This window comes from Temnothorax americanus, unplaced genomic scaffold, assembly GCF_048541705.1.
Source record: "Temnothorax americanus isolate GAGA-0224 unplaced genomic scaffold, ASM4854170v1 Scaffold24, whole genome shotgun sequence".
Classification (NCBI taxonomy): Eukaryota; Metazoa; Arthropoda; class Insecta; order Hymenoptera; family Formicidae; genus Temnothorax; species Temnothorax americanus.
Window position 1 is genome coordinate 836,379 of NW_027509381.1, and position 17,805 is coordinate 854,183.

At 33.8% G+C, this 17,805-nt stretch overlaps 3 protein-coding genes and 1 long non-coding RNA gene across 5 annotated transcripts in view; 2 read left to right on the forward strand and 2 right to left on the reverse strand.

Annotated features, from left to right (window-relative positions):
* The first annotated feature begins 271 nt into the window (after positions 1 to 271).
* LOC143898639 (uncharacterized) lies at positions 272 to 2,213 on the forward strand. The gene is made up of 3 exons (XR_013257268.1): positions 272 to 649; positions 824 to 1,120; positions 1,190 to 2,213. It is a non-coding gene; the product is annotated as an uncharacterized LOC143898639 (long non-coding RNA).
* Positions 2,214 to 4,182: 1,969 nt separating this feature from the next.
* The window catches only part of Vps26 (vacuolar protein sorting 26), an 83,861-nt gene continuing 70,238 nt past the window's right edge, over positions 4,183 to 17,805 (forward strand). Inside the window, exon 1 of one of the 2 annotated variants that reach the window (XM_077408390.1) lies at positions 4,183 to 4,524. In XM_077408390.1, coding sequence (XP_077264516.1) covers positions 4,420 to 4,524 — 105 coding nt within the window. In that variant the 5' untranslated portion in view covers positions 4,183 to 4,419. The remainder of the gene's footprint in view (positions 4,525 to 17,805) is intronic. The other variant, XM_077408392.1, reaches the window with a different exon arrangement.
* LOC143898854 (uncharacterized) lies at positions 7,970 to 9,693 on the reverse strand. The gene is made up of 3 exons (XM_077408638.1): positions 9,663 to 9,693; positions 8,519 to 9,338; positions 7,970 to 8,219 (listed from the first exon to the last, which is right to left on the reverse strand). The coding sequence occupies exons 1-3, from the start codon at positions 9,691 to 9,693 to the stop codon at positions 8,072 to 8,074; spliced, it is 999 nt and encodes a 332-aa protein (XP_077264764.1). The 3' UTR covers positions 7,970 to 8,071.
* LOC143898729 (uncharacterized) lies at positions 11,629 to 13,578 on the reverse strand. Its single transcript, XM_077408400.1, has 3 exons — positions 13,309 to 13,578; positions 12,355 to 12,416; positions 11,629 to 11,987 (listed from the first exon to the last, which is right to left on the reverse strand). Exons 1-3 carry the CDS (start codon positions 13,324 to 13,326, stop codon positions 11,669 to 11,671), a joined length of 399 nt encoding a protein of 132 aa, XP_077264526.1. The 5' UTR covers positions 13,327 to 13,578; the 3' UTR covers positions 11,629 to 11,668.

A 17,805-nucleotide genomic window follows, 5' to 3' on the forward strand; every position in this document is an offset into this window, starting at 1 on the left:
CGCACACACACACACACACACACACACACACACACACACACACACACACACACACACACACACACACACACACACATACACACACACACACACACACACACACACACACACACACACACACAGACACACACACACACACACACACACACACACACACACACACACACACACACACACACACACGTGTATGCCCTGCTTTATAGAAGTTGTGATTTTCGTTAAAGCAGGGCACACACAGGGTGCGTTCAGCCGATACTCCGCTAGCCTAGCCATGATGTAAAAAGAAAGGTGTTTCATTCCCGAGATGCGCAGTGGTCTAAAATAATGACTGCCTTCTGACCAATCAAAAAGCCTCCCCAAATGTAAAAAGCAACATGGCTACTTCCATGATATGTAAGAGGTTAGATTGTTAGCCGCCGCATGAGCGGATTCTCGCTTAAATCCAACCGGCGAGTTTTGCTTATCTGACGTCTAGTTCCTGGTTGTTCCTGTCATACTTACGGAAGTAGTAGGAGAAAGAATAAAAAATACACAGGACTCAATGTCTCTGCTAGACAGAGAGAAGGTGGATCATAACCGTCGAATGTAAATGCATCGCATAACCTTGCTTCTTTAATTGACTAATTTAGATCTAACATTCGATAAGAAGGTATTTATCATTAGAATTAATAATAATATTTATAAATATAAATGTTTTTGTTTTATTAGTGCATGTAATGAATTATACAAAAAATTTCTTTGAAAGACATTTCATCATCATAATATTGTAACTTTGATGAGAATGTAAGCAACATATTAGCAATCTTCTTATCTGTTTGTGAAGAAGAGCTTCTATGAGGAACGGTCAGCTTATGATTGGACCAATAAGGAAAAATCGAAGTCTCTAGACAAACCATCGTACACCAGTTTACAGCGCAGTTTCTTGGGCCGGTCCAACGAATCTACTACTACGTTTACGCGAGCGTTACTTCTGTAGTAACTTATGATAATTCCTTCGCGTAAACGGGATTTTGTAGTAACTTACGATAATTTACTCCGCGTAAACGAGTGATATATCGTAAGTTACTACAGAAGTAACGCTCGCGTAAACGTAGTATACCTACTGCTACTACGATAAGAGGTTTGTCCTGGCCATCTTTAAATGTGCCAATTTATTATTAGTAAGCTACATATTATATTTTGTTTACAGAAACAATGCCATCGTGTTCCATAAAAAATTGCAAAAATCAAACATGCGACGGAGATGCAAGAGGAATAACCTTTTTTAGATTTCCGAAAGAAACTCCAATTCGTCAGCAATGGCTTAATGCTTGTCTACAAACTGAGACAAGTTTGAAAGTTAATAAGACTGAGAAAACTAAACAGAGAGATAATAGAAAATAACATACGTAAGAAAAAATAAAAATATATATATAAACTGTCTAATAAAGAAAATGTTGATAAAAATAAAATAACGTTATGAAATATAAATGCATTTATTTATTTGTTATTATTATACTAGCATGCCCCGCCGGGCTTCGCCCCGGCCCCGGTGTTTGGTGTATTTGGATATCTTTCTAGATTTTTTTTTTTTCTTTTTTTTAAGTTATTATGCTATTCAGGGCAGAGACGAATCCAACAAACCATAGATTATTAAAATCTGTCCAGCCGTTCTTGAGTTATAAATGGTGTAACTAACCAGACTTTGTTTTATATATATAAATTATACTAACTTTTATACACTTATTTTTTATGAATAGCACGGCTTCTAAAACTTAAAGCGGTCTACATAGTCCGATCTTATTATATTTAATATTATCATAGGTTTATATATATATATATATATATATATATATATATATTAATAAAGCATTGCAACGGCCATTGTATCAATGACAGCATTTTATAACGTAACTAATGGTTCAATGAAGAAAATTTGTTTTCGAAAAAGAAATTCTTATTTCCTCGGCTGCGTTTCGGCATCCATACAACTGATTGTAGAACCGGCCTAATCAATCTAGGTTAATAATTTTATCATTTCAAATTATATTACGTATTTTTATTTTTATGTAGTCTTTTATTACTTTAAAAATTTTTAATTTTGTTTGTATTTTTTTTACATTTACAACTTTTCTTTACATTTTTACCAATACTGCATTAGAATTTCGCGCTACATTTGGGGAGTGAATTTGATTGGCTGCTCCGTATTTGGCCGCCATTATGCGCAATGAAACACCTTTCTTTTTACATCATGAGCCTAGCAATCGTAAGCAGTCGCTCGTTTTCGCTCGTTTCCTCTCTTTTTAATCCATTGGGTCAAAGGAGAGGAAACGAGCGAAAACGAGCGACTGCTCACGATTGCTAGGCTAGCAGAGTATCGGCTGAATGCACCCAAACACACACGTGTGTATGTCCTGCTTTAACGAAAATCAGAACTTCTATAAAGCAAGGCACACACACACGTGTGCATGCCCAAACGTAAATTATCATTTTCCTACCTTACCGACATCAAAACTTTGAAATTAAATTTTTTAAAAACGAGACCTGAGCGACGATTTTCCTTCTCAGAATGTTTTTTACACACAGAAATAAACAATTTTACAAAGTTTTAAGAAAATCGGAGAGAAGAGCGTTATACTAAACATTTACCAATCCTAGTTTACATAAATATACGTTCAATAAATCTACCACGTACAAAATGTCACGTTATTATGATGTTGTCTGATGGTATTTTCACACCATGTTATACTAACAATAAGATGTTAAGCCGAAATATACACACAAGAGGCCATAATTTATGTTTGTGCCAGCAATCAACTTCGATATACTTCCTGCAAAGCTTTCCATGTCGTTTACCATGATAAATGACCATAATAGTATTATTGTAATGGGCATGTGCATTAATGTAAATATCGGGAATTAGTGGATAATAAAACGAAAAATGCAAGTGAAAGTGGAATCGTACACTTCAGGAATGTAAATCACATCCATCATTCTCAATGATGGGTATAATGAATCGTTAGCGACTCTAATGAGTCTGCGAGACGAACCGCAAAAAAATGTGCGATAATAACTTTTGTGCGTATTTATTGAAATTATAATTCGCAACGTGCGCAGCGGCGCATAAGTTTGTTTTACAGTTAATATTTCGTTAGTGGTAAAGAATTGACATCGCGTGATCCAAACAACGCGTGGCGTTCAATGTTTGTGCCACACAGATATATACGATAAACTCGAGCGAGAGCGAACAGCGGAACAAGTCGCTCCGCGCGTGACGCGTCATTATCCTTCGAGACGTGCTCGCGGCAAGTACCGAAAGAAAATATAATTCTTCCTTATATACAAAGAAAAGTCGTAACACGTTACATATCGATTGTTTATTAATAGGGGTATTCAAATAAGTTAAAGTTTAACGGTTTGACAGGTTATGTCGGGTTAAAAGTCGGGTAAAAAGTTAATTTTTAAACTTTTAACCCAAAAATTAACGTGATAGGTTAATGAGTCACTTATGTGTATTTTGCATAAACTTAAAGAGTAGCGCGCCCAAAGTTAATTAATTAACTTTTTACTCGACTTTTTAACCCGACATAACCTGTCAAACCGTTAAACTTTAACTTATTTGAATACCCCTAATATATGTATTTCGCGCGAGGTCAACATATTCGTAATGTATTACGCATATAATATTATATTCTATTTGTGTACATTTTCGGAGTCCATCGTGTCTTAGTTATAGCTACTAACTCGACTCAGGTCGTATCGAGGTGAAGTTGCCGTTTTTCCAAATCCTTGCTCATTAATGAAATGTACGGAACGAGTCGATACGCATCGCAATACATTTAATTATGTACTGATGAGTATAGTCGTAATTAACCTTCATATATTAGTAATTGTTCATCGCGTAGTGTAGATTCGACATTCGTTTATTGGTGCGTATTCGTTGAAGTGCGTATTTCGCGAGATTTATTTTATCGAGACAAGCAAGTTGCCAAAGAGTATTTTCGGATATTACATTCCGCGGGTATTTATTTTTAACTGATATATTTATTTAGTTATGTCACGATACGAGATATCAGTAGCCTTAAAACGCACGCGTGTGTATATATATATATATATATATATATATATATATATGTACTATATCTGTAAAGCTTCAAATTAGCATTCGAAGTAGGTAGCAGCTAGGCAGGTAAGAGAACCGCGTTATCGTCGTAGCGAGTGACGCGTGAAATTGGCCGCGTCATTTTCAAACTCCTTCTGTCGTTTAAGATTCGCTTGTTACGCAAATATGAGATGCATTACCGATGTCGCAGTTCGCGTCTTTTATTTTTTGTTATCCGTATCGTCCTTTTATGACGTGATAGCGTGTGTGTGATCAATGACGGGAATGCCGCTGAAAGTGTCGCGTAATCGTCATTTCCGATAATTAGTGCGCGCGTTATGATGATTAACCGTGCGAGTGATTGTCGTGTGCAAGAAAGAAGCAGCAACGGAACGAAAAACGAGGAGAGCGAAAAGACACCGGTTGCAGTAATGCGACGAAAAGTGAGTAATTTTTTATTTATTAAGAAGGATAGAGACGGGGAAAGATTAGGAAAACTATATAAATCTTATGAATAAGAATAAGGGCCGTCGTTCGATTGATTGAGGATCCAAAGATTAATAGAGCTTGTTATTATCGATAGATCGTTGACTGATTTAGTGACTTATTATTGGTGTATTTTAATATTGTTTTATATACGACAGAATCAGAGTTAAGAACGTTACTTCATAAAGTAATACGTATACGTTACCATTACTTTTTGCAAAAAGTAACTCGTTACTTCTTTGTTATTTTGTAATATTAAATAAAATATTTGACTTTTCAAAATTAAATTATTTAATAATCAATATTAAGCTTAATAATCAATATTCAAACTCTAAATTAGTCTCTCCTATAGCAGACTTTTATATTAAACATATCTAATAATTTATATAATTCTTTATATAATATTTATCTTATAGGAATCTCTAAATTGAAAAACGCAAATCTTATGAAAAGTTTTTTTATTTACTGTTAGCACTAAAAATATATAGTTCATGTTACATAATATATGTCGCAGCCTTTTTGCGAAATCAGCCTTTTTACAACAAGGCTAGCCTGTTTGCAAAACGGCGGTACACGTTTCCGCACATTCATTGGTGCACAGTTCGTCAATTAATCAATTTTCTTTTACTTCAAAGTACACATGTAGGCAGAGGGGGGGCTGCGGCGAAGCCCCACCCCGCATAAAAAAACTGATCTAACTTTAAGCCTATTTCTAAAAACTTGAAATTAAATCTTTCGCAAATAAGCTGCGACATAGATATATACTGGGACCAACTGATTCGTTAACTGTGTAATGCAAGGAAAGTTGCTAGAAGGAAATATTTCTATCCAATCAAGAATACCTAACACGCACTATATCAGCGCGCGATCTATTAAATAGAGCTAACTAAAGTATATGATAAAATTAACGGTTAAATTTGTTACCATTACTGTAACTATGTAATGACATTACTGTGTTACTATTACAGACAGAAAAAAGTAACGATTATTGCCGGAAAAAGGTAAAGGTAACTGTAACGACATTACAAGTAACAAGTTACTTCCCAACTCTGCATATAATTTACAAAAATATAAAAGAAAAAAATTAGGTTAAAAAGATTTATTTAATATAGTTCAAAGAAAAATAGTTTCATATATTAATTATGAAGTGCACGAATTGAAATTCATAAAAAATTTAAACTTAAAATTCAAAAGCAGTAATATTTTATAATTAAAATATACTCGGCATAAAATATAAGTGATAAACAATAATTATAGCCATTTTCGCATTATTTCTACAAGCATTTTATATATAAAATTAAAAAAAAAAAGAATTGAGCATTTCTTATTCTTTTCCCTATATAACAGCAATAGTATATTACACTACAAGGGCCGAAAGTTGAATTTTCGGCCCTGCGCGTCATGATGCCCCGAGGCGAAGCCGAGGGCATCATGACGAGCAGGACCGAGATTTCAACTTTTGGCCCGCGTAGTGTATACGATTTTTCTTCATAGCCGGTCGAAAGTACGTTATTAATTTTACTTTTTTTAACTTTAAATGTTAATAAGCATGTTTTTGATGCCTGCCCCCGACATTTGCGGCACGAGCGAAGCGAGTGCTGCTGGTCGGGGGGGCAGGCATCAAATACATTCCAAGAGTCAAGTCTTGTCATATTTTGTAAAAATAAAATACACAAAAAAAATACACAACCTTAAAATACACAACCAAATTATTTTCTTCACAATTTGACAGTGAAGTTTTGTGTTCTATCTGCCACTTTTTATACGTGTCGTAAACAAGATTGTATCGATCAACAGACTTCTTTGGCAACGTATCTGTATTTATTATCAATCGCGCTTCTGCATCGAAATTTCGTATAACTTCTTCCTCGTCTACGGATTCATCAGATGACATTTTGACAGAACAATATTGATGACTATTTTTAAGGTTAAAGGGCGTTAAGGTTTAAAGTTATAGAGAGCGCGCGTGTACTTTTCACAGGGAGTAAATGTTAAACTTTCGTCCCTGCTATTAGGGACGAAAGTACGTACTTTCGACCGAGGTATGAAGAAAATGTATATTCTGAGAATGTTCAGAGAATATCGTAAAGTATAAGATATTATAAGGATGGTCGATAAGGCCAGTCAGGTCGATTTAAATTACTTTAATTGTTATTCTATATACTGGCGAAAGAAATTTTATTATTCTGTTTATTATAAGGATGTTGTCAGTACCTATGTTAAGACATCTTTAGTATATTCTATAGATATACAGGATATTAATGCTGTTAGGATTAATTCATAAATATATGTGAAATTATATATTTATTACATAATTATTGTAAGAATTCCTTAATTTTATTAGTATATAAAGAAGAAATAGTATTATATATTAAAAACATACAAAAACTTTATTGAAACAACACATAATACAATGCTCTATTTACAAGATATATTATATGTACAAATATAATGTATAATATTGCTTTGATCGCAAAAATTGTATATTATTTCTAAAGTGCTGGTGAGCAAGGCACGTGAAGGTCTAAATTGAGGTGCGTGTCGGGTTTAACAATGAGAGGTAAAAGAATATATTTAAAAAATTAAAAATATATAACAGAATCGTAATCACAAATTATTATGATATGCGCTCGACAGCTTTTATCACAAACTAGTTTCAGTGTCTTATAATTTTTAACGCTCATTCGAATTTAAATTGTTAATATTCTCATTTTCTACCTATTTCTGAAGTTGTCTCCAGCAGATTCAACCATGTGAATTATAATAAGATATATGTTTAAATGCGTTTCATATATACATATGTGTATATATAAATCGCGATTTGTCGTGAATATAAGTTCGAATGAATATTTAAATTAATATTCACTTCTGTAATAATTTATCTTGTTTTAACATAAATCTGTCGAAAGAATTAATCGAGTCAAGTCAGCGTGTATTTGAATCATTAATTTACTGCATTAATTTATTCTATAAACAATTGAAAAAATAGTCTAGTCTAGTTTTCACAGCGTCAAATGTAGTAGTAAAGTACGAGTAGTCGAGTCCGCGTCTATTTGCTATAATAATCTACAGAAAGATAATTTATTTCGGCAGAGTAATTTTTTTACTGATTTTGATCAAATATTTAAAGAAATTATTTCTGATGAGTCGATGTAACCGTCTTGATTGTTATGACTTCGTAGAAAAATAGAAATTTCAGTTATGTTTGTCAGTTGCGTTTATCGTTATTTTGTTATAAGTCTGTTTGTCGCGTAACAATCTGTTGTAAAGTCAGTAAAATAGTCTCGTTTAATGTATCCCTGTTGGCATCGTTATCCGTCAAAAATGACTGATAGAAATTAAAAAGCCCGCAATCAAAAAATTGCCTTATAAGTTTATACAAAGTAAACAAAAAGATGTTAAATCCTTTTTTGCATGTATCGTGTATCACACAAAGTGGCATTATAATTTCTGCAGTTATAAATGTCTACAATGCTCAGCATATTGGTCACAATGCGATCACTTTTATTTCTTTTTGTGATAACCGGAGAAACCACCACCGTGGCCTCCACCGTAACCACCGCCACCGCCACCGCCGCCGCCGTGGCCGCTTGAATAGGAATCAAAGCCACCACCAGAAGTACCAGAACTGTAACTACTTCCGCCGTGGCCACTGAAAGAAATATCGATATAAAACGTTATACTCCGTTAACGTTATATAAGATCATGTACAATAATCGAGATCTTTTTCCTTTTTTCCCTAATAGCAAATGTATATTCTGAGAATGTTCAGAGGATATCGTAAAGTATAAAATGTTATTAGGATGTTCTCAGTATATTAAGTACATCCTTAGTATATTCTATAGATATACAAGATAATATTATTGCTGTTAGGGTTTTAACAATAAGATTTATCACTTCTTTCAATTGATTAATATTAGCATAATCGGTTTAGTGCAATTTAATATTTACCTGCTACCAAAATCAGATGATATACTGTTGCCATAACTGCTGGAGCCATGATGATCATCGCCACCGATGTTGCCATGTCCACCAAATCCACCGCTTCCGTGACCACCTCCAAATCCACCGCCGTGGCCACCTCCGAAACCACTTCCGTGTCCACCTCCGTATCCACCACCTCCGCCACCGCCGCCATGTCCTCCATGATCATGAATAATTATACCGCCGCCGCCACCTCCGTGTCCTCCGCCAAAACCGCCGCCGCCACCATATCCGCCGCCTCCTCCAAATCCACCGCCGTAGCCACCTCCGAAACCACCTCCGTGACCACCTCCGTAACCGCCGCCGCCACCGCCACCGCCACCGCCGCCGCCACCATGGTCATCGTGTATAATAATACCGCCTCCGCCACCTCCTCCGCCATAACCACCACCTCCGTGACCACCTCCGTAACCGCCGCCGCCACCGCCGCCGCCACCATGGTCATCGTGTATAATAATACTTCCTCCGCCATCTCCTCCGCCATAACCACCACCTCCGTGCCCACCTCCAAAACCGCCTCCGCCGCCTCCGTGACCACCTCCAAAACCGCCACCACCACCGTGTCCATGGTCTATGATGATACCGCCGCCTCCGCCACCTCCGTGACCACCTCCAAAACCTCCACCACCACCATGTCCTCCATGGTCATGAATGATGATATCACCTCCCCCGCCGCCTCCACCATAACCACCTCCTCCGTGGCCACCTCCAAAACTACCGCCACCACCACCACCGTAGCCTCCTCCGTGACCGCCTCCACCGCCGTGATCTATGATGACATCTCCACCTAAAATAAATTATTATTTTTGGCGTTTTGTTGATTTAATTACAAATTTTCTCATCAAATAAATATAGAAAAGAGAAAGAAAGACAAAGAGAAAGAAGAACTGAAGAAAAAGAAAAGGCATTTTTTATTTAAACAAGATAAACACGAAGTAAATCTCTGCTCATGCTTCAGAGTCATATAATTTATAATTAGTTACGTTTAAAAGACAATAATGCAAGGAGAATAATGGATGAAATAAAAGTAACGAGTATGTGGGATTTTCTTACAAATATTCATGTACTTGTTTTCCAAGTGCAAAGATAGATAATCTGAAAATGTTATTACCTCTTCTTCGTACATTGAATCTTTTGTTCATACTGAACTTAAGAATAAGTAGCACAGTTAATTATTAACAGATCTTTATTCTTTAACATTATTGCGCAAAGTGTAAACTTTCTCTCAACCGAAAAGAGATGGTATGCAAATCTTTTAACATAGGGAGCATCGTATTTTCAAATGTTCTTCTCTCGGGAAAAGAAGGAAAAAATATATATTTAAAAAATGTAATTTAGCTTATACTTAAAAATTTGTTAAATTTTAATCCGTAGGTATCGCGTTGTAACAAAACCAAGAATAAATAGTAATAATTGCGATTGCACAATTGCGCTTTAGACAATGTTGCTGTTATGTATATTTTGTCATCAAAAACTCAACAAAGCAGAAACTTATTAAAACGTTTGCAAAGTTTGTTATATTTTTATATCAATTATTATATTTACAGCAAATTTTTCGAACAAATATTTTGTATTTGATGCGATATAATTGAATATTGAATAAATTATAAAAACTCAATGTACAGACTCCAATGGAAATTCAAGGTCAAGAGAGGGCTAAATAAGAGCCAAGCGCCGTTGGTGGTGCACAGAGAGATGTAACTCCTTTAATTTTTTGTCTAAATTAACGTTTCGGTCCGTCAGTTTGGACCATCTTCAGCAACTACAAAGAAATACATATCTAGAGAATCGGTACATATGCTAATCGTAGATAATCAATAATTGTATACATACATAATTGTTTATAATGATAAACGCCTCCCGAGTCAAACGTCGATGCTAAGGAAAGTCGGCCTCTTCACAGTACCAGCCATGGAGAGATTTATTTGAGGATGGTGCATAGCATTGCTATAGCATGCATATAGCTTATGTCAGTATGACTTTGTCGCTCCGTCTAAACGCTTCTGGTGTCTCGTTCGATGTGCTTAGTGAGTGGCCTCTCTTACTACATCTCTTTATTTCTTATTTTATTTCTTGAAGATTTATCATAGCTCTCTCTCTCTCTCTCTCTCTCTCTCTCTCTCTCTCTCTCTCTCTCTCTCTCTCTCTCTCTAATTTAAAATCAATGCTATGCACCATCCTCAAATAAATCTCTCCATGGCTGATGCTGTGGAGAGGCCGACTTTCCTTAGCATCGACGTTTGACTCGGGAGGCGTTTATCATTATAAACAATTATGTATGTATACAATTACTGATTATCTACGATTAGCATGTACCGATTCTCTAGACATGTATTTCTTTGTAGTTGCTGAAGATGGTCCAAACTGACGGACCAAAACGTACTTTAATTTAGACAATAAAAAATTAAAGGAGTTAGATCTCTGTGCACCACTAATAGTGCTTGGCTCTTATTTATCCCGTTTCTCTCAACCTTATATAAATTCTGGTAAAGCAACAGCATATTAATACATATAATATACAGATTGTTGATTGTTCTACGAGACTAAATATTAAGTAAATCTCATGAGTAATTTCAAGGAAATAATATAAAAAATTCTTAATTGAGTAAACTTTCTAATTCTTAGGCAATCTACAATCTCGTAATTATTTTTCATCTTTATTGTTAATGCTTTATTAAAATATTGCAAACGATCACTTATACTATTATCTTATTATTATTATTATTATTTATGAGTTATCATATTCTGTACATAAAACTAACTATAAAACTCTAAGTGAGGAACTTTTCCTTTTGCCATAATAGAATTCCACATAAATTCAAAGACATTTACTTTGCATTATAAAATCGTACATACGAGAAAGTTAGTACTTCATCATTACATCAAGATATCATCTGTGCATTTTCTTAATACATTTTATTAGTCATTTATCAGACGTACTAAAATTTCTCAATAAATAATATAATATCCATTTTTCTTTGCATATACACAGTCTTTCCCTCTCTGAAATTCTCCTACTCTGAAATCCCTACTATTAAAAATTTACTTTATAAAGAAAGTTAATATATTCTCTGACTTTTATAAAGTAATGACAAAATATAAAACTAGAATATATCTTTAGAATAATTTTTTCTCACCTCCGCCGATGTCGTGACCACCTCCGAAACCTCCTCCGAAGCCACCACCACCTCCGTAACCTCCACCGCCGCCGCCGTGACCTCCTCCATGACCTCCTCCGAAGCCTCCTCCGAAACCACCGCCGAAACCTCCGCCATGGCCACCTCCGAAACCACCGTCTATATCCCCGGGACCGGAGACATCTATATGATGATCATCACCTCCACCTCCATGACCTCCCCCGCCATGATCCTCATACTTTATGACTTTCTTTTCGTGGTGCTGCAGTACCTCTGGCAAATGTATCCTTATATGCACACTGAAATATGAAAAGTATGCTTAAAACAAGGAACGGCGCGCTCTTAATTAACACGCTTCTTAAGGTGTTGGTAATTATAGATATGAAGATCTCATTTTTCATTTTCTTTCACTCATTTCTATACGAATTAATTATATCCTGACTAAATTAATTACACACAAACGTGTAAATTAATTACGCATGAGCGTCTAAGTAGGCTGGTATAAGATGGTATAAATTTGGAATATTAAAATTTTTTATACAATTCCTCATAAATAATTATTTTGCTATGGCAAAGAGGAAAAAATCTTCTATTTTTGATTTTAAAGCTAAAATTTTACAATTGCGAAATAGCGATAATTAATATTTTTATATGATTAGAACTCACTGCTCATGTCCGAAGGTTGCCAAGCCTACTGATAGAATATTTGCAAGAATGAAGGCCTTTATCTGCAATTAAATAAGTCTTTTTAATAATCCATCAATTTTAAAATTTTAAATGTATGAATCTAATAGATGTAAATGCTAAACACGCAAGGGGATTAGTTTATAATTTAACTTAAAAAACTTATTTTATTCTTTTGTTCACAATATCGTTTACGAGAATTTTATTTTATGAATATTCTTGTATTATACACTAAAATTGGAAAAGTTTCATGCGTAATTTTTATATTTCGCCAAATCTTTTATAAATGCATACAAACATTGGTATTTACATAGAATAAAAAATTTATATTAATACAGAAAAAATAAATTGCTTGGTTTAGCAAAATAAAAATTTGTTACTCAAATTTAATATTTATAGCTAAACAGTTTTTATTGTGCAACAAAAAAATTAATTGAAAACAATTGCTAGAACAATTAATTCTTAATTATAAAAATTGTTAAATAATCAAATTTTCTTTACAATAGTAAAAAAAAATGCGTTACATTTAAATATTTTTTATTATAAATTTTAAATTTTTATTTTGGATTGATTTTAGTATAAATTATTTTTACTAACAAAAATATGCTGTGTGTTATAATACCAAATTTTGTTAATTACAATCACTAATTTCATGCAATTTTTAAATTTAGTTACTGTAACACAGGAAATTGCTTTTCCATATATTATCGCTGTGTATTTGCTGAACCAGTAAAATTTCTAATCGTTACAACAATTTCTTCTTTTCCGCGTATAGTCACGAAACTGTCATTTGCGCGACTGCAAATTACGGATAGGAAAGAATCCACTGAACGAAAACCACTTTCAGGCATCGACTGCACGCAAAGTCTCTATATAACCCTAGTATCAATTTCTCAGTGAAACTGACGGCTTTTTGTCCGTTTTTTAATTTCTTACAGCGTGTTGGAGTTCCATTCTGGTACCCGGAACGCGGCCGGCCGCCGAACCTTTTACTTCCTCCTATCCCACGCACAGCTCACCACGACGACCCGGTATACACTGTCATATATTTGCGGCTGCGGTCCTACTTGTATATATACCAGACGGGAGGAAATACCGGAAGAGCCGAGTGGGGATGAAATAAAGAACGCGGGTACCACCGGAGGTACTCACGGAGGAACACTCAAAAAGAAACCGAACGTGCGATGACGCACGAAACTGGTAGGCATACCCCTCGCCACGTACCCGGTGTGTATGTACTTACCAGATGATGCTCACTACACGTGATGGGTTTCTGCGAACAAGAACAGCGCCGTGACCCACACAGCTCAGTCTTGTTGTAGAGAAATTCGCCTTTGAGCTTTCTCGATCTTGCCGACATGTATTATGTATTGTTATATTTACGTTAATTGATTACTGCCAGCTGGGTTTTCGGTAATGGGAACATGTACAGTACAGAGTCTCATTGGATTTTGCAGCCGTTGCTTCATATGGCGTTGTACAAAATTTTAGAAATGAAAAACCGGAATTAAGGCAGATTTTCTTTAGCGACTACCCCGATCTTTTTATCACACTAATCTGAAAAAATTATATTTGTAGATTAACTGATGTATTAAACAAAGACACTGCGAGTGATCTTTTTTTCGCATTATCTATACAACAATTCCATCATTGCGATTGGCAATTGGCGATAAGCGCGTTGCAATGATCGATCTATTATATGATTTATGAGTTTTGCGCGATAGATAAGCAGACATAAATAAATATAGGTATTGATATCAAATTTATGACTGCCGTCGGTTATACACTTTCCCCGATTTCCAAAATAAAAAGAAGGCTAAAAAATAAGGTAGGCAACGTATATTTCTTTGAGATCTCTGCTTAATATTTCAAGCGAATGAAAGAGATGCATATTTGCAACGCGGCATGAGAAAACAAAACCTAAAAATGACTCTTTGATCTTTATTACATTTATTTATTTATTATGAATCTGTTTATATTGTAGGTAACAAGTTATATATTTTCCTTCGACGACATATATAAATCATATGACATTAACGCTTCTTAAATAATCTATATATTATCCATGAAATTTTAAATGTCTTACTGTATAGGAAAACATATATACATATATATTTCCCTATAAAAAGTATCTATAATATAATGAAATAACTTGGGGTGTATAAATTAATACGCACACCTGATGACTAATAATCGCTTGTCGCATTGTAACGCGCGATAAATTAATTGTATATATCCATAGAGTTTAATCAAGAAATTACATTGATTATACTGATTCTAATCGATTGGATGTAAATATATTTACAAGAAAAATTCTATTTTTAAGCAACAACATTTGGGCAATGTCGTGACAATTCGACCATTGGTTTTGGTCGGATTAATCGTTTGACCATGGGTTTTGGTCTTTTCTAAATTAATGTAATCTTTGATATTTGATTAAATATATTTAACAATTATGCTTTCATTTTCATCCGGCTATAATTGGCAAATAATCATCGTGACGATTCGACCATTGGTTTTGGTCCTGTATTCGTCTCAAGACGTTAAATATATTTAATCGAATATACTCACTGCGAACTAGCATAAACGTACACGTAACGTATAATCAGTGTGTTAAGTACCTATAGCACAGATAACACAAAAATATCTAGAGCTGAAACTGATTTATATTCTGCTCTGATGTAATTGTTCCTCGCGGAGATTCCGCACAAGAACGCATTTACATTTTATTTTAATTTTAAATTTATTTAATTTTAAGCACAGTTCTCTTCTTCTTGTTAAATATAGAATATTTTAAAGTAACACGAGGGTTATATATATATATATATATATTATATGCGAAGATTTGGAATTATTAGCATACTGCTTCAAATTTTGTTTCGTTTAATCAAAACTATTCTTTCGGATTTATTGGTTTCTAGAACAAAAGTCTTTATATTCGACATTATTTTATATTACTAAAAAGCGCATATTTTATTTTAAAAAAATAAGCATATTTTGTTTAATCAAGATATAACATTAGTATGTATATATAGTTAATATAGTTTTTAATAAAAAAATCTTTATATAGAACATAGAAAAAAAGTATTTTATATTCGTTCCATGTACTCAGTGAATGTTTATTTAAAAAACATGTAAATACAATTTAAATCAATCAATAAATTAAATCGCGCGCGAGAATTGTGAATAGTTTTAAATAAATAGAATAATAATATTAAATTCCATAAGCTTGATACTATTTGAAAATAAATTTCCATCCATTCATTAAAATAAAAAAATTTGTAATGAATATTTAATAAACTAAAAAGAATTTACAAGAGAGAGAAATAAATTTGAAAAATATATATTATTATTTTACTCTCTTTATATCAGTTTTTTGTTGATAAAATAATAATTATTATTATATAAAATATTTAATTTTATATAATAATAATCTTATATAATAATAATCTTAAAATAATTTACTTTTCATTTTAACAATTAATCAGATTTAAAAAATAAGTTAAAAAAGAACTCCCTTAGAGAGTCTATTGAAATTGCGTTATTAACATAGAATTAATGAGTTCGTATAAGAACAATAGATGCGATAAGTTCAATCCAATTTAAGCTTCTATACTTTCTCAAATCTTCACACTTTATTGCAGATATGTAACTATTGCTTATTATACTACACAATATCTATATGCGGGTGTAAATTCTGCTACATTCCCAACAATCAAATAACAAGAATACTCAAAACTCACTATTTAATCGCTGGGAGATCTCTGCCAGTGCAACCATGTGAAAGCACAACCAATTATTACAGAAGATTCTCTATACAAGGTGTCTTACACGTCCAAATCGTTAACTCACATTTACTTGAATATCTTTGTACCAATTTGAAGTTAATTTTTTATTAACATAATTGTTAAAAGCCATAAATTTTAAATCGTAAATTATTGAAAGATTTTCCGGAAAGCAGAGACAAATAATATACCTATTTCAAGAGCTACCTTTAATATATTTCATTCTAAGATTAATTATATAAATACCTATATTATATGTATATAAGGCCTATTGTGAGAATAGATAATAACATTATTAAATTATTTCTCTAAACGTATTTTTAAAAATAAGTTAAAAAAAACATTATTTTAATACAAATCTTAAAATATCTACATAGACATGTCTCAGAAAAGATAATAACATATAATTAAATATTTTTTTTTATACAATTAAAAATTCAGATTGTTACAATTTACAATTAATGTTAAAAATTGAGAGAAATTAATAATAGTTTTTCTCGACACTTTTACTAGAAAAAAAGCTTAATAAAACATTTAATAGTTAAAAAATCCATAAATGAAAAGCAATTTACTAATTTACGACACCCAATATAAAATTCGCGACGCGACTTCTCAGCCGCACATATCTGCCTCGTACAGCACGTTAATGTTAATGGATCTCATACACACATAGATACTTACACTGCTGTCGGGTAACAAAATAGAAAGTAGCAGGAACACGCGGGAGGTAGAATAGGGTGCAGGGAAAGGGAGAGTGAGTGAAAATAAAAGGGTGAGAGCGAGACCGAGGCCTGGTGAACGGGAAGCGACGGAAACGTATACCGTGTCGCGCTGAGAAAGACAGTTGCTCTCGTGGCGGATAACCGTGAGAGGCTCTCCCGGCCGCGTATTGTGCCGCTCCTTATCCTTTCACTCTTTTCCCTTATCGTGTTCGAGTCTGTATACAGCAAATTCCACGACGAAGTGGCCGCCGGCCACGACCGCGACGAGCACTCGCGGACTTCCTTTTGCCACGGCCGCACGGAATTGCTTGGCCTTGATTCCGCACATAGGCTGGCATTGACATGGTATCTCCATTATATCACCCGTCAGTTCAACGCGGGAAACCTAATGTTTTCACAGTCCAAAAAGAATATAACCCCGCTCTCCAATCTTACAATTAATAAAAAGTTTCAATTTTAATCAGCTGGACTTCCTTGCAAAATAAATTAATTCAACGCTAAATGTTTCCTTTGCTTCTCCGATCGTATTAAGAATCATTAATTGATATCGCCGATTACACGCAGGAAAATGTACACACAAGAAATTTTCTCTTAATTTCTAAATATTTTTTTATTCTACGAATTTCACGCATTTTATATGTAACTAAAAACTAATGAGACATTTCCGGAAGAAATAATTTTGTCGTGTAATACAGCTTTCACTTATATAGATTGCATTCATACACAGAAATACGTGAAATAAAATTTGTTTTAGTGTACCTACAGTGTCAATTCTAATCAAATATCTAATTACTTACAATACAATTGGTTAATGAGCTACATGAACGTATCACGATATGTGAAAGAGTTAAACTATGAGGATATGATAGCTTATATCTCTTACGTTATTACTAATCATGTAATGCCTGTCACATACGAGACACTTA